Source organism: Octopus sinensis, linkage group LG5 (assembly GCF_006345805.1).
Source record: "Octopus sinensis linkage group LG5, ASM634580v1, whole genome shotgun sequence".
Lineage (NCBI taxonomy): Eukaryota > Metazoa > Mollusca > Cephalopoda > Octopoda > Octopodidae > Octopus > Octopus sinensis.
This window is the reverse complement of record NC_043001.1, coordinates 120,947,695-120,965,194: the sequence shown is the minus strand read 5'-3', so window position 1 is coordinate 120,965,194 and position 17,500 is coordinate 120,947,695. Positions and strand designations below refer to the sequence as shown.

Genomic DNA, 17,500 nt, shown 5'->3' with positions numbered 1-17,500 from the left:
TATATATATATATATGATATATATATATTTATGCATATATATATATATTTGTATGCATATATATATAATATATATATTTGTATGCATATATATATATGTATATATATATATTTGTATGTATACATATATGTATATATATATATATATTTGTATGTATACATATATGTATATATTATATATATATTTGTATGTATATATTTGTATGTATTTATATATATGTATATATATATTGTATGTATATATTTGTATGTATATATATATATATATGTATATATATATATTTGTATGTATATATATGTGTATGTATATACTTTGATACTTTGATAGGTTTCGGCCATTATTGGCCCAGACCATGTCTAACTTAATAGCACCACCTGGTGAAGTCTTTCAAGTCAGAATTTGGGCACTATGGCCCACTCAAGTAGAGAGTTATTGTTTACAGAGACATATCCGGGTGTAGGGGGTTTATCCGGGATTTCTTGAAGGAATCTGTGCAAAGACTTCTTGAACCCTATAGGGTCAGTTTCTGTTTTAATGTGTTTTGGTGTAATGTTAAAGAGAGCGGGGCCAATTGAGGTGAAATAATTGTGCCGTATTGTTGTTATGAGATGAGAGTGCGATTTTGTTTTGGGCGGATGGCACGGGGCCCAAGCCTTGGATGTACCTTAAGGTGATGCCAACATCATTTGGGCAATGCTGATGGAATATTTTCCGCATCATGCAGATGATGTAGCGCTCACGACGACGTTGGAGAGAATAAAGTTTTAGCTTTCTAGTCGACCCCAATAGTCGAGGCCTGTCATGCCATGTATCTTTTTTGTGATTGCCCTTTGAGGTGCTTCAACTTTTTTGATACCTTGTATTGTGTGGGGAGACCACAGTGGACAACAGTATTCAAGGTGGGGTTGGGCAAAAGTGGAGAAGAGAAGGATAATGGTGTGGATATCTCTTGACTGGAAAGTTCTGAGAATCCAGGAACACATTCTGCGGGCCATGTCAACTTTGGTGTTTATATGAGTGGCCCAGCTTATGTTGTTGTCCACAATTACTCCCAAGTCTCTGATGTTGTTGGACGCCGCAAGAGTTTCACTTGTTTCAGGGCATCCTCTTTTCCAAAGTGGATTAACTCAAATTTATCCTCGTTCAGCAGCATATTGTTTTTTTCTGCCCATTGGATAACAGCCAGTAGATCTGACTGAAGGCATGTCCGGTCACTCGCCTCATTTATGACCTTCTGTAGCTTGGAATCATCTGCAAAAATTTTTATGTTGCTGTGCTTGATGATGTCATTAATGTCATTAATGTAAATGATGAAAAGAAGTGGGCCCAGCACAGTGCCTTGCGGAACGCCACTACTGACTTTGGCTGGGCTTGATTTTACCCCTTCAACTACAACATGTTGAGATCTGTCTGTCAGGAAACACTTGATCCATTTCAGTAACTTTCCAGAGACACCAATGTTGGATAGTTTTTTCAATAGGATCTTGTGATCGACCCTGTCAAAGGCCTTACTGAAATCAAGGTAGATGACATCGGTGTTGGAGCCCTCTCCCAAAGCTCTCAAAATGTCATCAAAGTGATGCAGGAGCTGCGTTAGGCAGTCTCTTCCATTACGGAACCCATGTTGGTTGGAGATCAGCCATCTGTTGCTTTCCAGAAATTGGGTTATTCGAGATCTCACCACCCTCTCAAATACCTTGATGATATGAGAGGTGAGTGAGATCGGACGGTAGTTCACTGCAAGGGACTTGTTTCCCTTTTTGAAAACTGGGACAACAGACTGGGACAGAAGGTTTTTTGGAATATAGCCAGCATCCAGTGAGTTTCTCCACAGATTAGCAAGGGGAGATGCAAGTTGGTGTCGACACACCTTCAGGACACAAGCAGGGAACCTATCGGGGCCTACTGCTGAATTGTGTTTTATTTCGTTTATCGCCGCTAAGACATCAGGGGCACTAAACGTTATGTCCGATATAGTGTGTTGGGGGTTGACATCACTGATACAGCCCAGATCGGCCATATCAGGATAAATATATATATGTATATATATATTTATATGTATATATATATGCATTTATATGTATATATATAGGTATTTATATGTGTATATATATACATATAAATATATATATATATATCATCATCATCATCATTTAACTTCCACTTTCCATGCTGGCATGGGTTGGACTATTTGACTGAGAACTGGCGAACCAGATGGTTGCACCAGGCTCCAATCTTGATCTAGCAGAGTTTCTACAGCTCGATGCCCTTCCTAACGCCAACCACTCCGAGAGTGTAGTGGGTGCTTTTACTTGCCACCGGCACAGGGGCCAGTCAAGCGGTACTGACAATGGCCTCGCTCAAAAAATATTCGAGCAAGGTTGTTGCCAGTACTGCCTGACTGGCTCCTGTGCCAGTGGCATGTAAAAGCACCCACTACACCCTCGGAGTGGTTGGCATTAGGAAGGGCATCGAGCTGTAGAAACTCTGCCAGATCAAGATTGGAGCCTGGTGCAACCATCTGGTTCGCCAGTTCTCAGTCAAATCGTCCAACCCATGCCAGCATGGAAAGTGGAAGTTAAATGATGATGATGATATTATATGTGTATTTATATGTGTGTGTATATATATATATATATATATATATATATATATATATTATATATATGTTATATATGTATATATGTATGGCGTGGTTAAATCGCTGTAGTTGTTAAAGCATGGCGTTGTAAAAAAATGATACAATTATTTATAAGAGCGTCAGAGGAATATTGGAAAACAATTGTGGCAATGAGTAGGGGAGATAACTCGGAAGAGTGTCTAGAAAAATATGTAATATCGTCAGAGAAAATCATAGGCACAATGCCAGCAATTTTGAAATGGTTGTGCAAGTCGATATATAATAATAATGAAATTATTGTATACAGTGCTCAAGTGCATCACAACTTGTCAGAAAGTGCATATAAAGTACATGCAGTAATGTACAAATGTCTGGAAAGCGAACAATGTATGAGTCAGATACATGCTTGTGTGTGTATGGAGAGGAAAAAAATCCGGTGTAGTGTTGGCGAATCTCAGAAAGCATGAAAGTTTTAAAGGATGCAGTGCTTCGACAACTAACAACTGATATCGGCAGTCTGTTCCATGCTTCAGCAACTCTCAGCATGAAAAAATGTTTCCTGAAGTCATGGGAGCTGTGCTGTTTTCTGACTTTGTAAATATGTCCACGGGTGTTAGACGGGTGGAGTTTGAAAAGGTGCTCAGAGTTATTGTTTGTAAGATGGTTAATAATTTTATGGGTGTCTGCCAAGTCAGCTGCCAGATGTCGGAGTTTCAATGTGTCCATGCCCAGGGAAGTAAGGCGTTCACTATATGGCAAATGCCTGATGGAGGGTATTCTTTTGGTTGCAAGTTGCTGAACGGCTTCCAGACGATTGATACCCTGGGCAAGATAGGGGTTCCAGACTGGTGATGCAAATTCCAGGTGAGGTCTTACCATAGCTATATAAAGCCGCAGATAGATAGTCGGAGAGTGGCTCACAAAGGATTTGGTGAGTGATATAAGATATATGATTTATATATGGCACTTATGTAATTGCATCTATTATGAATATGTAGATGAGTTGAAATCTTAGGCATATTAAACTATTTCGTAGTAGACTTCTTTGCATTCCATCCTCTCTATCGTTGATTGAGTAGGCCATTGATGTCGAAAAGGTCTCACGCACGACTATTCCATTTTTTTTTCCGTTTTCAATACTACATTAATCAGTGTAGTTTAAGGGAAATTCTACGATTATTTCTAGCAGATCGAGCAACCATGTAGCAACATCGTGCACTCGTCCTTTCACAGATGATAAAACAGGAAGCTGGCTAGTGTCTTTGATCAAACTAACTATACTCGGCCTTCACATTAAAATCTTATACTTATATGAGAAATTTGTACATTTTAAATAGCAAGAATGATAAGAGGACTTGTTCATTTTATAAAATAGTGCATTCATTCAAACGAATTTATTCTTTTCTTACTTTTGAAAATATCCATGTGAAATTATTTACTTTTGAAAATACCCTCTATTAGAAGCAATGCAGTATATTAGAACTAAAACATCTCTTACTGTCACTCACTCACATACTCTATATTTGTTGTTTGCCAACCTCCTACTTCAACATTAGCACTATGTGACAGCAAACAAATTGTTATATAGGGATCAATATGTATCTTACATTGTAACTAATTAATCATTGTAATATGAGATACTATATTGCATTATTTTGATATAGTGTATAATATTTGCTTTTCGTTTTTGCCTCATACTTAGTTCAATGCCTGGCACAACTGTTGCCGAATATGAGAGCTGTTTGAAAAAGATATATACTGTCACTACTGTTCAGGTAAGGAGTTTCCTGTTTCTATTTTATTTTCATTTCATTTTGCTTGTTGCAAGTCATGTAGAGTAAAAAGTGGTCTTTCCTCCACCATCCCTAGCTAAATAGATCCACGTTGCTCAAGACTTCCTTCTTTGAGCATCAATCTTCTGGAATTTCCTCTTACTCATTTTTTCTTCTTCAGATATTAACTAAGAGTCCAGAAGAACCTTTAGTCTTGCTGAGGGCATGTCAACCTCTCTCTCTTGCCTGATAAAATGCATCCCATACATTATGTAAGTGGTTGCTGTTAGGAAGAGTATTCGGCCATAGAAAATATGCTCAGAATTAAATGCATGAGTGAATGCGGTCCTTTGATGCTTCTAAGAGAGCAGTAACTATGTATGAACTGACTTGGACTCTGATGATCTGTCCAACATGGAAATCAAATAGATGATGATGATGGTGAAGTTGAGCATAGACTGTATTGATCTTAACCTGTCTCAGAAGTCTTACAGAGGTCATGAGTGTAGTCATCCGTTTCCTTCCTGACTAAACCTTAAAAAAACCCAAAACAAACTCCTATATGATTTGCTTCCTCTGCTAAATCTCTTACGAAAGGCATGAGAACAGTACAATATGTATTTCTTGTCTCTTACTAAACACAATTTTGGGTTTATTGTAAAACTGTATAATGTCAGTAGAACTTGTCATGCTTTATTGATCAGAAAGCTCAAATGGTACTTGGAATAAATAATTTCTATCCCCATTTTTGTTTTGATATTTTCAAATTGTAATTATGTTTATTCATGCATGAGCACACACACTATGTGTTTGTATGTATATATATATATATATATATATTTACATTTGATGGATATTTGTTCCCATCTTGTTTGTTGTTAACACAACGTTTCAGCCGATATACCCTCCAGCCTTCATCAGGTGTCTTGTGGAAATTTTGAACCTGTTTTCTCATTCCTAAGATAATTTTTGATGTTGTTATTATTATTATTCAGGTCACTGCCTGGAATCAAACTCGGAATCTTGGGGTTAGTAGCCCACGCTCTTGCCACTATGCCATGGGCAATTATGGAGTAAATTTTAGGGCTTATAAATCTAATATTTTCCTATCCTTCCTTAATACTGGTTCCCATATGCAGCTCATATCTGCACTTGGTCTCCTTAGGAGGCTGTTGTGTCCTAGCACATGTGCTGCTTCTTTTAGTTTTCGTATTTTCCAGTGGTGTTCTCTGTCTATTATTCTAACTTCATCCCAAAGGGGGAGGTGGTCTCCGTTTTTCCATACATGATCAGCTATACCCAATTTATTAATATCTTCTTGTGTCACAGCTTTGCGATGTTCCTCTACCGTTATTTTGAGGGGCAGCATGTTTCGCCTTTGTGTACATACCACAGCTGTATGGAATGGAGTACATGCAGTTCTTAGTCATATTCTCTTCTATTGGTGGTTTTACTCAAAGGAGATATTTGCAAAGTGTTGTATTACTCTTGAATACTGACCTGATGTCATATGGGCCACATATCTTTTGTATCTTTTCAGAGAGGCTTTCACAGACTGTGGACAGTTTATTGGTTTTATGCTCTCTTTTCTTCATAAGTCCTAAAGAAAATATTAGATTTATAAGCCCTAAAATTCATTCCATAATTGCCCATGGGCATATCGTGTAGTGGTTAAGAGCACGGGCTACTAACCCCAAGATTCCCAGTTGGATTCCCGGTAGTAACCTGAATAATAATAATAACAACATTGAAAAATACCTTAGGAATGAGAACCCAGGCTCGAAATTTTCCCAAGACACCTGATGAAGGCTGGAGGGTATATCACCCAAACATATTAACAATAAACAAGATAAGGACAAATATCCATCAAACGTAAATAATGTATGCCCGAGGAGACAGGCTGTGTTAGGGGAATCCAAAGTAGCATGGAATCCAAATCAAAACTGTTTTGGATAATACATGTAACTCCTGATAAATGTGTTAAGTGCCCCTTTTCTTTCATTTGTCCACTCATTTGTGTGTGTGTGTGTGTGTGTGTAATTATTATTTGAGGGAATAAAATCCAAACTTACAAGGAAAAAGAATTCAATTTAGAAATACTAAATCAAATTCCACACAATATAATATAATATAAAATATTAGAAAAAAAACCCACCTTTTATCAATTCAAAATGAATAATTAAATTACACCATCTAGAAAATTACATTTAATAGAAAAGTTAAAATTAAAATAACAATAAAAAGTAAAGATTAAGTAAATTACAAAAATAATAAAAATGTATATAAAAGGTATATACAATTTATATACATTTTATATACATTATATACATTTTTATTATTTTTGTAATTTACTTAATCTTTACTTTCTATTGTTATTTTAATTTTAACTTTTCTATTAAATGTAATTTTCTAGATGGTGTAATTTAATTATTCATTTTGAATTGACAAAAGGTGTTTTTTTTCTAATATTATATTTATATACATATACATATATACATATATCTACCTATATACACATATATATCTATCTATAGTCAATCGCCTGTCATCTATTACCATGTGGTAAACACAATCAATGTTTTCCTCAGTGGTGTCAGCATGAATGTCCTTGGGGGCTAAACTTTTTGTGCAGGTACTTGATTACTCAACAATGCCAAATTTTCATGAGATGTTACTATTAGTTACTTTTAAAGTGTATTTTGAACAGTGAAATGCCAGTTTACCTGTAAATAAACAATGTAGTTATAAGTAAGAAAAAGTGAAATTGATGTATCCAAGATTTCATAGCTCTAGCATCACTCCTTCATAGTCAAATTGTGAACTTTTCAGCCCACCCTCATAGCCAGCTGCTTTTCTGTCACCTGCACTCATGCACTCTTGAGTCACTTGTTGCTACTTCTCTTATCACCCATATTGTGACCACACTTACTACTGGGTGCCAAGCAAACCACTGTGCCCAAATCCTTTCTTCACAAGAACCTCAGTCAACTGAAATTGTGCTAAGAGAATGTATTTTCTTAGGAGTGTTAAGGGTATCACTCACATCATTGTTCGAAAGTTTCTGATGGCTGTAGGCTGAACTCTTTCCTCCAAACCACACCAATGAAATAAAAAGAAAACACACACTCATCATCATCATATAAGATATTGAACAATACTTGCAACCCTTTATTCAGATGCATGTATATATGTGAATGAACACTCACAAATATGTGTGTGCATTTGTGTACACACACACTCAACAATATCAAGGTGTTGTAAATTCTTTCCTTGTTTTCCCAATTTTCAGGAATTCTGGAGTGTATATAACAACATACCTGATGTGAAGTTTCTGAGTAATCGTTGTTCCTACCACTTAATGAGAGGCAAAAGAAGGCCTGTATGGTGAGTCTAATTATGGTTGTTGTTGTTGTTGTTGCCCCAAGTCAACTTTGATTGAGCAGATCTTTAATCAAAGACATTTGTTCCATGACTCTCCCATAGTTTATTCAGTGAGTGTATCTTTAACTACATCGTCCAATGTATTCTTTTTTTGTTTTGTAAGTCAGTGCAGTGTTGTTTGGAGGAGGTTTAGCTGCTATTTCTAGAAGGTTGATTAATTATGTAGACCCTGATTTAGCAGTGGTGAACCAACCTCATTAGTTGGGTGTGAGTGTCAGCTCTCTCTCTTTTAAGGTGATCATTACACCTAAGCTATTTAGGTGTAATAGCTGCAAAATGGTTGGACCATTAGAGTGTTAGATAGCATGCCATGCAATAATCATCCCATATCTCTGCACTCTTTGTTCAAATCCCACCAATCTCAACTTTGCCTATCATTCTTTTGAGATTCATAAAATATCAGTCCATTACTAGTGTTGATTCTTCTCTCTTCCCCTCTCTCTTTGTCTTTCCCTCACTCCCCCACTTCTCTGTATTGTATCTGTAATTTCACTGGTTTAGCCGCAACACTGAATTGGCAGAGCCATTGGAATGATGAATTGATGATCTTGCAGTCTTTGTTCTGGCTTTTTACAGTCTGAGTTCAAGTCACTCTGCAGTCAACTCTTCCTTTCATCCTTTCAGGGTTGCTAAAAAAGTACTAATCCAGAGCAGTCTACCACAAGGTCTGACCCATGCTGTGTTGTGTTGTGGCCCCGAGAGCTATGCCAGCAGAACACAAACTCCTGATAGAGCCACTCATGCTGGACAGGCCAAAGGATAGAGGCCAGACTAATTATGAAGCACCTCTTTCCAGAGATAAAAACGGGTTTGCATAGAACCAACGCCCCTACCTTACAAAAAAGCCAAGTTATAGCTGCAGTGATGATAATTCAAGGCCAAACAGTGAAGAAAAATCAATGATGGCCTATGCTCCTTAGGAAGTGAAGGGCTTAAATAGGTAATCTAGGGTAGTATATTAGCAGAACTGTTAGTGGATTAGGGGAGATGTATCTCTGATGAGAATATGAATGCTTGATTCTTCAGCTGGTTCCAAACCCAATTTCACTCCCTTCCAGGAGCCTATATAATAAAAACCATTAAGATTTAACCTAGGTTTATCTGTTCACCTTATAATAAATTTGTAGGGAGTTGATAGTTCTGTGGTAGCTAAGGCAATTAGAAGCATGAAGACAGGGAAAGCCCCAGGCCCATCAGGAATCACTGCAGAGATGCTCAAAATGTCTGGTAGTGTCGGCTATAGCCTAGTCACCCATATAGTTAATCAGGTGATACACAAAGGGGTCATACCCAATGACTGGTGTAGCAGTATAATAGTCAACTGCTACAAAGGTAAAGGTGATGCCCTAGATACAAATAACTACAGAGGTATCAAGCTGTTGGACCAGGTGATGAAGGTTACGGAGAGGGTCATAGCCCAACTAATTAGAGAGAGAGTTAGTTTAGATGAGATGCAGTTTGGGTTTGTGCCAGGGAAAAGTACTACTGATGCTATATTCCTGGTAAGGCAGCTGCAGGAGAAATACCTAGCCAAAGATAAGCCCCTGTACCTGGCTTTTGTTGACATGGAGAAAGCCTTCGACAGGGTCCCCCGATCCCTTATCTGGTGGGCAATGAGAAAACTAGGGATAGATGAATGGTTAGTGAGAGCTGTGCGGGCCATGTATAGGGACGCCGCTAGTAGGGTGAGGGTTGGAAATGAGTACAGTGAAGAATTCCGGGTAGAGGTAGGGGTCCACCAAGGCTCAGTACTCAGCCCCCTCCTATTTATCATAGTCCTCCAGGCAATAACGGAGGAATTCAAGACAGGATGCCCTTGGGAGCTCCTCTATGCTGATGACCTGCTCTAATTGCTGAGTCGCTATCAGAACTGGAGGAGAAGTTTCAGGTGTGGAAACAAGGATTAGAATCGAAGGGCCTCAGAGTCAATCTAGCTAAAACCAAAGTCGTAATCAGTAGGAAGGTAGACAAATCACAAACACCTTCAGGTAGATGGCCCTGCTCGATCTGTAGAAAAGGTGTAGGTAGAAACTCTATAAGATGCACCAAGTGTAAGCTATGGACACATAAGAGATGCAGCAATGTCAAAGGAAGGCTAACTAGGAAGATGGTTTTTGTATGTGGCAGATGCTCAGGAACAATAAACACTGAAAATGCTCTGAGACCAACTTCCGTCACTTTCCAGGGAGAAAAACTAGAAATAGTTGATAGTTTCCGTTACCTAGGTGACCAAGTCAGCAGCGGGGGTGGGTGTGCTGAAAGTGTAACTGCTAGAGTAAGAATAGCTTGGGCAAAGTTCAGAGAGCTCTTACCTCTGCTGGTGACAAAAGGCCTCTCGCACAGAGTGAAAGGCAGACTGTATGATGCGTGTGTACGAACAGCCATGCTACATGGCAGTGAAACATGGGCCGTGACTGCTGAGGATATGCGTAAGCTCGCTAGAAATGAAGCCAGTATGCTCCGATGGATGTGTAATGCCGGTACTCACACTCGGCAGAGTGTAAGTACCTTGAGAGAAAAGCTGGACCTAAGAAGCATCAGTTGTGGTGTGCAAGAGAGACGTTTGCGCTGGTATGGTCATGTGGCGAGAATGGATGAGATAGTTGTGTGAAAAAGTGCCACACCCTAGCGGTTGAGGGAACCTGTGGAAGAGGCAGACCCAGGAAAACCTGGGACGAGGTGGTGAAGCACGACCTTCGAACTTTAGGTCTCACTGAGGAAATGACTAGAGACCGAGACCTCTGGAAGTGTGCTGTGCGCGAGAAGACCCGGCAGGACAAGTGAGTCCACAACCCGTGGCCTTCTACATGGGATGGAGCCAGCCTACGTATGCATACCTTCCCTTCTTGGGACACAAAACTCTACTTGTGAAGACGTGTTGAGGCAAGTGAGGATCAGAATCGAAATCGATCAATGGAAATTGCGGATGTGCTACCAGTGCCGGTGGCATGTCGAAACTCTGCTTGTGAAGACCCATTGAGGCAAGTGAGGATCAGAATCGAATCGATCAATGGAAATTGCAGATGTGTTACCAGTGCCGGTGGCATGTAAGAGAACTTTCCGTTTCGCGACCGTTGCCAGCACCGCTCCGTTTCGTGTCCGTTGCCAGCCTCGCCTGGCCCTCGTGCCGGTGGCACATAAAAAGCACCATCCGTTCGTGGCCGTTTGCCAGCTCTGTCTGGCACCAGTGCGGGTGGCACGTAAAAAGCACCCACTACACTCACGGAGTGGTTGGCGTTAGGAAGGGCATCCAGCCGTAGAAACACTGCCAGATTTGACTGGGCCTGATGAAGCCTTCTGGCTTCACAGACCCCAGTAGAACCGTCCAACCCATGCTAGCATGGAAAACGGACGCTAAATGATGATGATGATGATGATGATGATGATGAAGGACATCCAGCCATAGAGATCAAGCCAAAGCAGACAGTAGAGCTTGGTGTAGTCTTCTGATTCCCCAGTGTCTGTTGAACCATCCAGCATGGAAAGCAGACATTAAATGATGATGATGATAATGATTTGAGCAGCAAATAGTGCCTTGTGGTATTTGTTTCATCCTTTCAAGGTTATTAAAAAAGACGAAAGTACCAATCTAGTGGTGGTAGGAAAGGTAGGGTTGGTGGAACTGTAAGAATGTTGAACTGGCTAAGTTCAAACCCCGTAATGGTCTACTTGGCTGGTGAACTTACTCTGTTGCCCAGTTTAACACCACCTGGGACATGGGCGCCTTAAACAGGGTTCACTCTGTTGTAAGTATTCGGGTCAGGTCTCCAGTTTGAGGACACCTTACCCTTTCCTTCATACCTGTCTTGGAGGCCTTGTAAAGGGTCATGAATACTGCCTTCCCTTCTAACTAAAAAGTTTCTTTGTCACATAAATACAACATGCATCCCACTTTTAGAATATGTACATTGACCTTGCACATTGTCAGTGGTGACTAAAAGGGTTGGCATCTAGCCATAAAACGCTACTTCAGAAAACCTAGCCAACTTGTGCCAGAATTGGTAAATCAGATGTATAACAACAATGATGACTATGATTTCTTTATTAAATAAGAATACTGTGTTGTAGAGTAGTTTGAGCAGATTTGTGTGTGTGTGTGTGTGTGTGTGTACTCTTGTTTTGTTGGGTGATAGTGGGTGTGGTTTTAGTAGTAATTTAACCCAGGTCAGCCCTGATTGTGTAGACCTATACCATCACCAACTGGTCTTTTTCTATATCTAGGATCATGTTCAATGTAACATGTGATTTCATAACATAATACAATGAGATTTGAGGGAAATTTAGCTGCTATTTCTCACTGATCGAGTGACTGTGTAGAAACACCTTTGTTCTTAAGCGTTGGTAAAGTTGTGTGAAGATTCTTGTGAAATTCTTTGCTTTGTCACCAGCAGAGAACTTTCATGCTCCCCTTCTTCTTCCTCTTCACATTCTTTCCTCCTTTCTGTTCTCATTCTCAGCAGAAAACACAACCACTGACTTATGTTCGTGTGTGTGTGTGTGTGTGTGTGTGTGTGTGTGTGCGCGTTTATAAAATATTATTCCTCGTAACTATTACCTGCACCCACCACCACCTTTATCATCCACTTTCAATATCTGGCAGAAACAGATAATAATGACAATGTGGCAGCCTATACCTACATACGCAGCAAAAGGATGACAAACATTGCATTGTGAGAAGATGTTAGTCAATAACCTGTTCTTTCTTATCCAGTTGAATTTTGGGTGGTGGTGAGAAAAATCTAGTATCTGCCGTCAGCACTTCTGTAGTAAATACCGTAGACGAAAAGACAGCAGTTAAAATACCAGAAATGCTGCTGGTGAACTAAAGTATTTTGCAGCGTTAAGTTACTTCCCTTTGCTGTTGGCATTCAGTTTGCCTTTCATCTCTGCTGTTGTGGGTTTATTGTTAAGGTATTTATTTCACAACAACATGGTTTCAGGTCTTGATCCCACTTTCTTCTACCATAGCATCTGACTACTAAAACCATTGTGATTGAAATTTGGTAGAGGGCAAAGTGAGAGACAGCCTGGGTGATATACTTAATATGTTACCTTAACACCCACACCTGGTTCTTGGGTGCTTAGAGCTGAATACATTCTGTTTTGAATATTCAGGCCAAGTTTCTTGTCTGAGGATAATTTCCTCCACCTTGTCAGTCTTAGAGACTAAAAAGAATCCTGAATGAAAATCCTTATTTCTTTCTATTAAAAAAATATTAGATACCAGTAATATGCAGGGACAAATTGAATCAACTCCACATTTGCCATATTAATGTCAACTTGTCAAAGTTAAAAATTATCATCCTTTTTAAGGTGGTGAGAATTGTTAAGATGCTGGACAAAAAGGTTTGCAGCATTTTGTTTGTCTTTATGTTCTGAGTTTATATTCCACCAAAGTTGACTTTTCTTTTCATGCTTTTGGGACTTATGTTGGCATTAGGAAGGGCATCCAGCCGTAGAAACATTGCCAGATCAGACTGGGCCTGGCGCAGCCTTCTGGCTTCCCAGACCCCAGGTGAACCGTCCAACCCATGCTAGCATGGAAAGCGGACGCTAAATGATGATGATGATGAGGATGATGATGATTATTATAGTGGTTAGTTGCAGAAACGTTAGCATGCTGGACAAAATGCTTTGTGGTATTTCATCTGTCCTTGAGTTCTGAGTTCAGATGCTGCCTAGACTGCCCTTGCTTTTCATCCTTTCATGATTGATAAAATAAGGACTGGGGTCTATGTAATTGACTGGCCCTCTTTCTCCAAATCTCGGGCCTTGAGCCTATATTAGAAAGTGTTATTATTGGGCAGAATCAGCATCAGACAAAATGCTTAACAATTTTGTTCTGGTTTTTCAAACATTTCCTTGAATTGCTTCAGGTCAATAAAATTAAGTACCAGTGAGGTACTAGGGTCAATTTGATTTACTAACCACCTCCACTTAAAATTCTTGACCTTGTACTTAAATTAGAAACATTTAGCATTTGGTAGAATTGTTAGAAGAATAATGCAATGCCTTTTGATTTATTCTGTTTTTTTACATTCTGTGTTAAAATTCTGCCAGTCAGTTTTTTTTCCTTTATTGTTTCTGAGGTTGATGACGTACCAGACGGAAACTTGGGTCGTCTCCCCACACAAATTTCTTGCCTTAGGCCTGTGTTAGGAATGGCATAGTTATTAGAATGTCAGACAAAGCACTTAGTGGTATTTAGTTATGGCTCTTTAACTTCTGAGATGAAATCCTGCCATGGTCAGCTTAGCCTTTAATCCATTCAGATTTGATAAAATAATGTACCAGTCATATATGAAATCAATGTAGTTGACTTTCTTCCTTCTCAAAATTGCTAGTTTTGTGCCAAAATTGTTGTTATTATTAAGGCGAGCTGGCAGAATTGTTAGCAGACTGGGCGAAATGCTTGACAGCATTTTGTCCATCTTTACATTGAGTTCAAATTCTATGGAGGTTGATTTTGCCTTTCATCCTTCTGGTGTCGATTAAATGAATACCAGTTGAGCACTGGGGTTGATGTGATTGACTAACCCTCTACCCTCTAACTTCAAACATTGTGCCTCTAGTAGAAAGGATTATTATTAAGGTGGCCAGCTGGCAGAATGCTTAGTGGCATTTCGTTTGTCTTCGTGTTCTGAATTCCAGTTCCACTGAAGTCAACTTTGCCTTTCATCCTCGTCAGAATAAGTATCAGTTGAGTACTGGGGTCGACGTAATTGACTTATTCCATTCCCTGAAATTGCTGGCTTTGTACCAAAATTTGAAATCATTATTATTATTATTAGGCAGAATTTGTTAGAACTTTAGCTGAAAGGATTTATGAGTTATTGTGGTTCTTGACCTTCTGAATTCAGATTTTTTAAAATCATGGCCCGATTTGAACTTGGAACGTACATAGCTATAACCAAATACCACAGGGTATTTTGCTGGATACGCTAATGTTTCTGTCAATGCACCACCCTTTAATTCCTGGAAAAGGCAGAAGGCCAGAAATTTGCAGGGAGAGTCAATTATATCAAACCCAGTTCTTGATTGGTACTTTTTCAAGCCTAAAAGAATAAAAGGTAAAATTAACTATGATCAAATAAATAGTACGTGTGTTTAATTGGAAAAAGATGACCCTCCCCAAGTATAACAATATAGAAAAAAGTTTGAATCTTAAAATTTGATCTGAATTTTGTGTTTTTCAAATTGAATTTTGCTTCATGATGGAATTTCAGTTTTAGACTCATATCTGATATTTGTTCATTTTACTCTGTTAAAAAAAATTGTTGAATCAAATTGTCTTCTAGTTTGGTCGAAGTTGAAACTGATATAAATGTTCAATTTTTTTCTCTTTAATCCTCCAGGGAAGATGAATTCAATTGCAAGGGAGGTCACTGGCGTTTTAAATGTAGTAAGAACTACACGGTAAGTTATCTCCCTTTGTCATTTACAGACTTTTTATTACTACACAATCGGATCGATAGTTTGGAGATGATTATCATCGCGATATCAAATTGGAAATAAAACAGAATACCTTCGGTGAGAGAAAGGAAGAAAAATGCTATTTAGCTCTTGGTCGACTTTGATTAAGCAAACCTATGATTAAAGACTTTCCAGCTATCACTATCTTGTCATTTTGTATTTCAGCAACTACATTGTTCAATGTATTTGTTACACCAGAGTATGATTTTAAGGAACTTTTGCTGCTATTTCTAGCAAGTCAAGCGACCTCGTAGAGACTCGCACATTGCTAGATGAAAGTTACATATATACATACATATTCATACAGATATTCATTACCAACTCAACCACATCATTATCATCATCGTCATTTAACGTCTACTTTCCAAGGACAGAAAACCGGGTTTCTACGACTGGATGCCCTTCCTAACGCCAACCTACAAACAGTGGGAACTCTCTTAACTCAAAAACCTTGTTACTTTGTTAGCAGCCGGCTTGAACTCACTCAAGAACTTAAATGAAATACACACACACACACACACACAACTGAATAGTATGCAAAATTTTTGGGGAAGATGGCATTATGTTTATTGATATTGTTAACTGTTGGTGGAATGAAACTGACTCCAGTTTCATTTTGTGTGTGTGTGTGTGTGTGTGTGTGTGTGTGTGTGTGTGTGTGTGTGTGTACATACACAGCCATGTTTATGCAGTTAACTTCTTTTCCCAACCAGATGCTTTAAGGTTCAGTCTCACTAGGGCAAGTGTCTTTTCCTATGGCCCCAAGTCAAGCAAAGCCTTTTAAGTAAAATTTGTGGGTGGAAACTAAAAGCTCATCATATATATTGATATGTTTTTGTCTGTCTGTCTGTTTCTCTCTGGGATTTTAGTTTATTTCAAGTACTCCCAATTACATGGTTCTTTAGTGGTATTAGTATTGTTGTTGTAGTTATTATTTTTATTGTTTTATGATATTATTGTTATTTGTTACTAATGTTCTTACTATTCATTCTCTGCCTGGAATTTTTTACTTCTCTTTCCTGTGTACATTAAGCATACCTGAGTGTGCGTAGGTCTACCTACCTACCTGCCTATGAAGGTTGACTGAAAAGATCATAGGATGAACTAGATACTCTCATGGAGTATAACCAAATGCAATATATATATATATATATATATATAGAATGAAAGATACTCTTAAAAGTTTTTAACTATTGTTTGAAAGACAGAATGACCTGAACCTTTTGGAAGAAAACTTTCCAAAAGCTTTGTGTCATTCTGTTTTATACAAAAAATCTTTTTGAATAGTTGATAACTTTTAAGAAATCATTTTAAATATTGTGAGTGTATTAAGTAGTTTTTGTAGAAATTTTGAAATTATATATATATATATATATGTGTATGTAAAATTTTTAAATTATATATGTATATATATATATAGAATAGGGAGAAAACGGAGAGCTAATTAGCAAAATTATTTATTAATTATAAAATATAACAACATCTCTGACAGCTGTTTCAGTTCAGAAGTCTTTAGATAATTAATTTATAAAATTAAAATCATTAGAAGAGGAATCTCTTAAGAGGTAGTAAAGACATACCGATTAGAAATGCATGTTGAAATAATGGCTATAAACCGTTAACGGATAGCATATATAAAAAGAACCACTTATAGAATGCCTCAATCCATCATAGGGGGAGAAGGTAGTGTATATTTGTGCCTTAAAGAAAGAAAAGAAGAGATTAATATATCAAAGAGTATCGAGAAGGAGAAAAAGGAAAAATGGAAGCTGTTTATATGGTTACTTTATAGTTGAACGCTCTATAGATTGGTAACTAACCAGTATTTTCATTGGATTTATAATACCTTAATGAGGTTTATTACCTTTACTTGAATATATATAAGCATGCATGTGAATGAGTGGACAAATGAGAGAAGCACTCAATAAACTTGGTAGAAATTACACATATTTTTGATAAAAATTTGACTCCGCCCCATATGACATAGTTTCATGCTTGCACAGGACTCACCTATCTCATCAGATACGAGAAGAGGGAGAGATCTGAGACAAATTCAAGGAGGTTCCAAGATTTAGCCTTCTATTTGTCAGTTCAGGTGATGTGTTAATGCTGTGGAAATGATACCAACTATTTTTTTTATTCTTAGGCCCACATGCTCAGGTAGGGTATTGGCAGGTTGGCAGCATGCTGTTGC

The 17,500-nt window shown here is 38.3% G+C and overlaps 1 protein-coding gene across 2 annotated transcripts in view; it reads left to right on the top strand.

Moving 5' to 3' along the window:
* LOC115211817 (eukaryotic translation initiation factor 4E type 3-like) overlaps positions 1-17,500 on the top strand; it is a 65,302-nt gene that overhangs the window by 28,572 nt on the left and 19,230 nt on the right. Inside the window, exons 1-4 of one of the 2 annotated variants that reach the window (XM_036503030.1) lie at positions 3,692-3,778; positions 4,323-4,395; positions 7,682-7,776; positions 15,189-15,249. In XM_036503030.1, the coding sequence (XP_036358923.1) occupies positions 4,327-4,395; positions 7,682-7,776; positions 15,189-15,249 (225 nt within the window). In that variant the 5' untranslated portion in view covers positions 3,692-3,778; positions 4,323-4,326. Of the gene's footprint in view, positions 1-3,691; positions 3,779-4,322; positions 4,396-7,681; positions 7,777-15,188; positions 15,250-17,500 lie in introns of those variants that run through there. The other variant, XM_029780523.2, reaches the window with a different exon arrangement.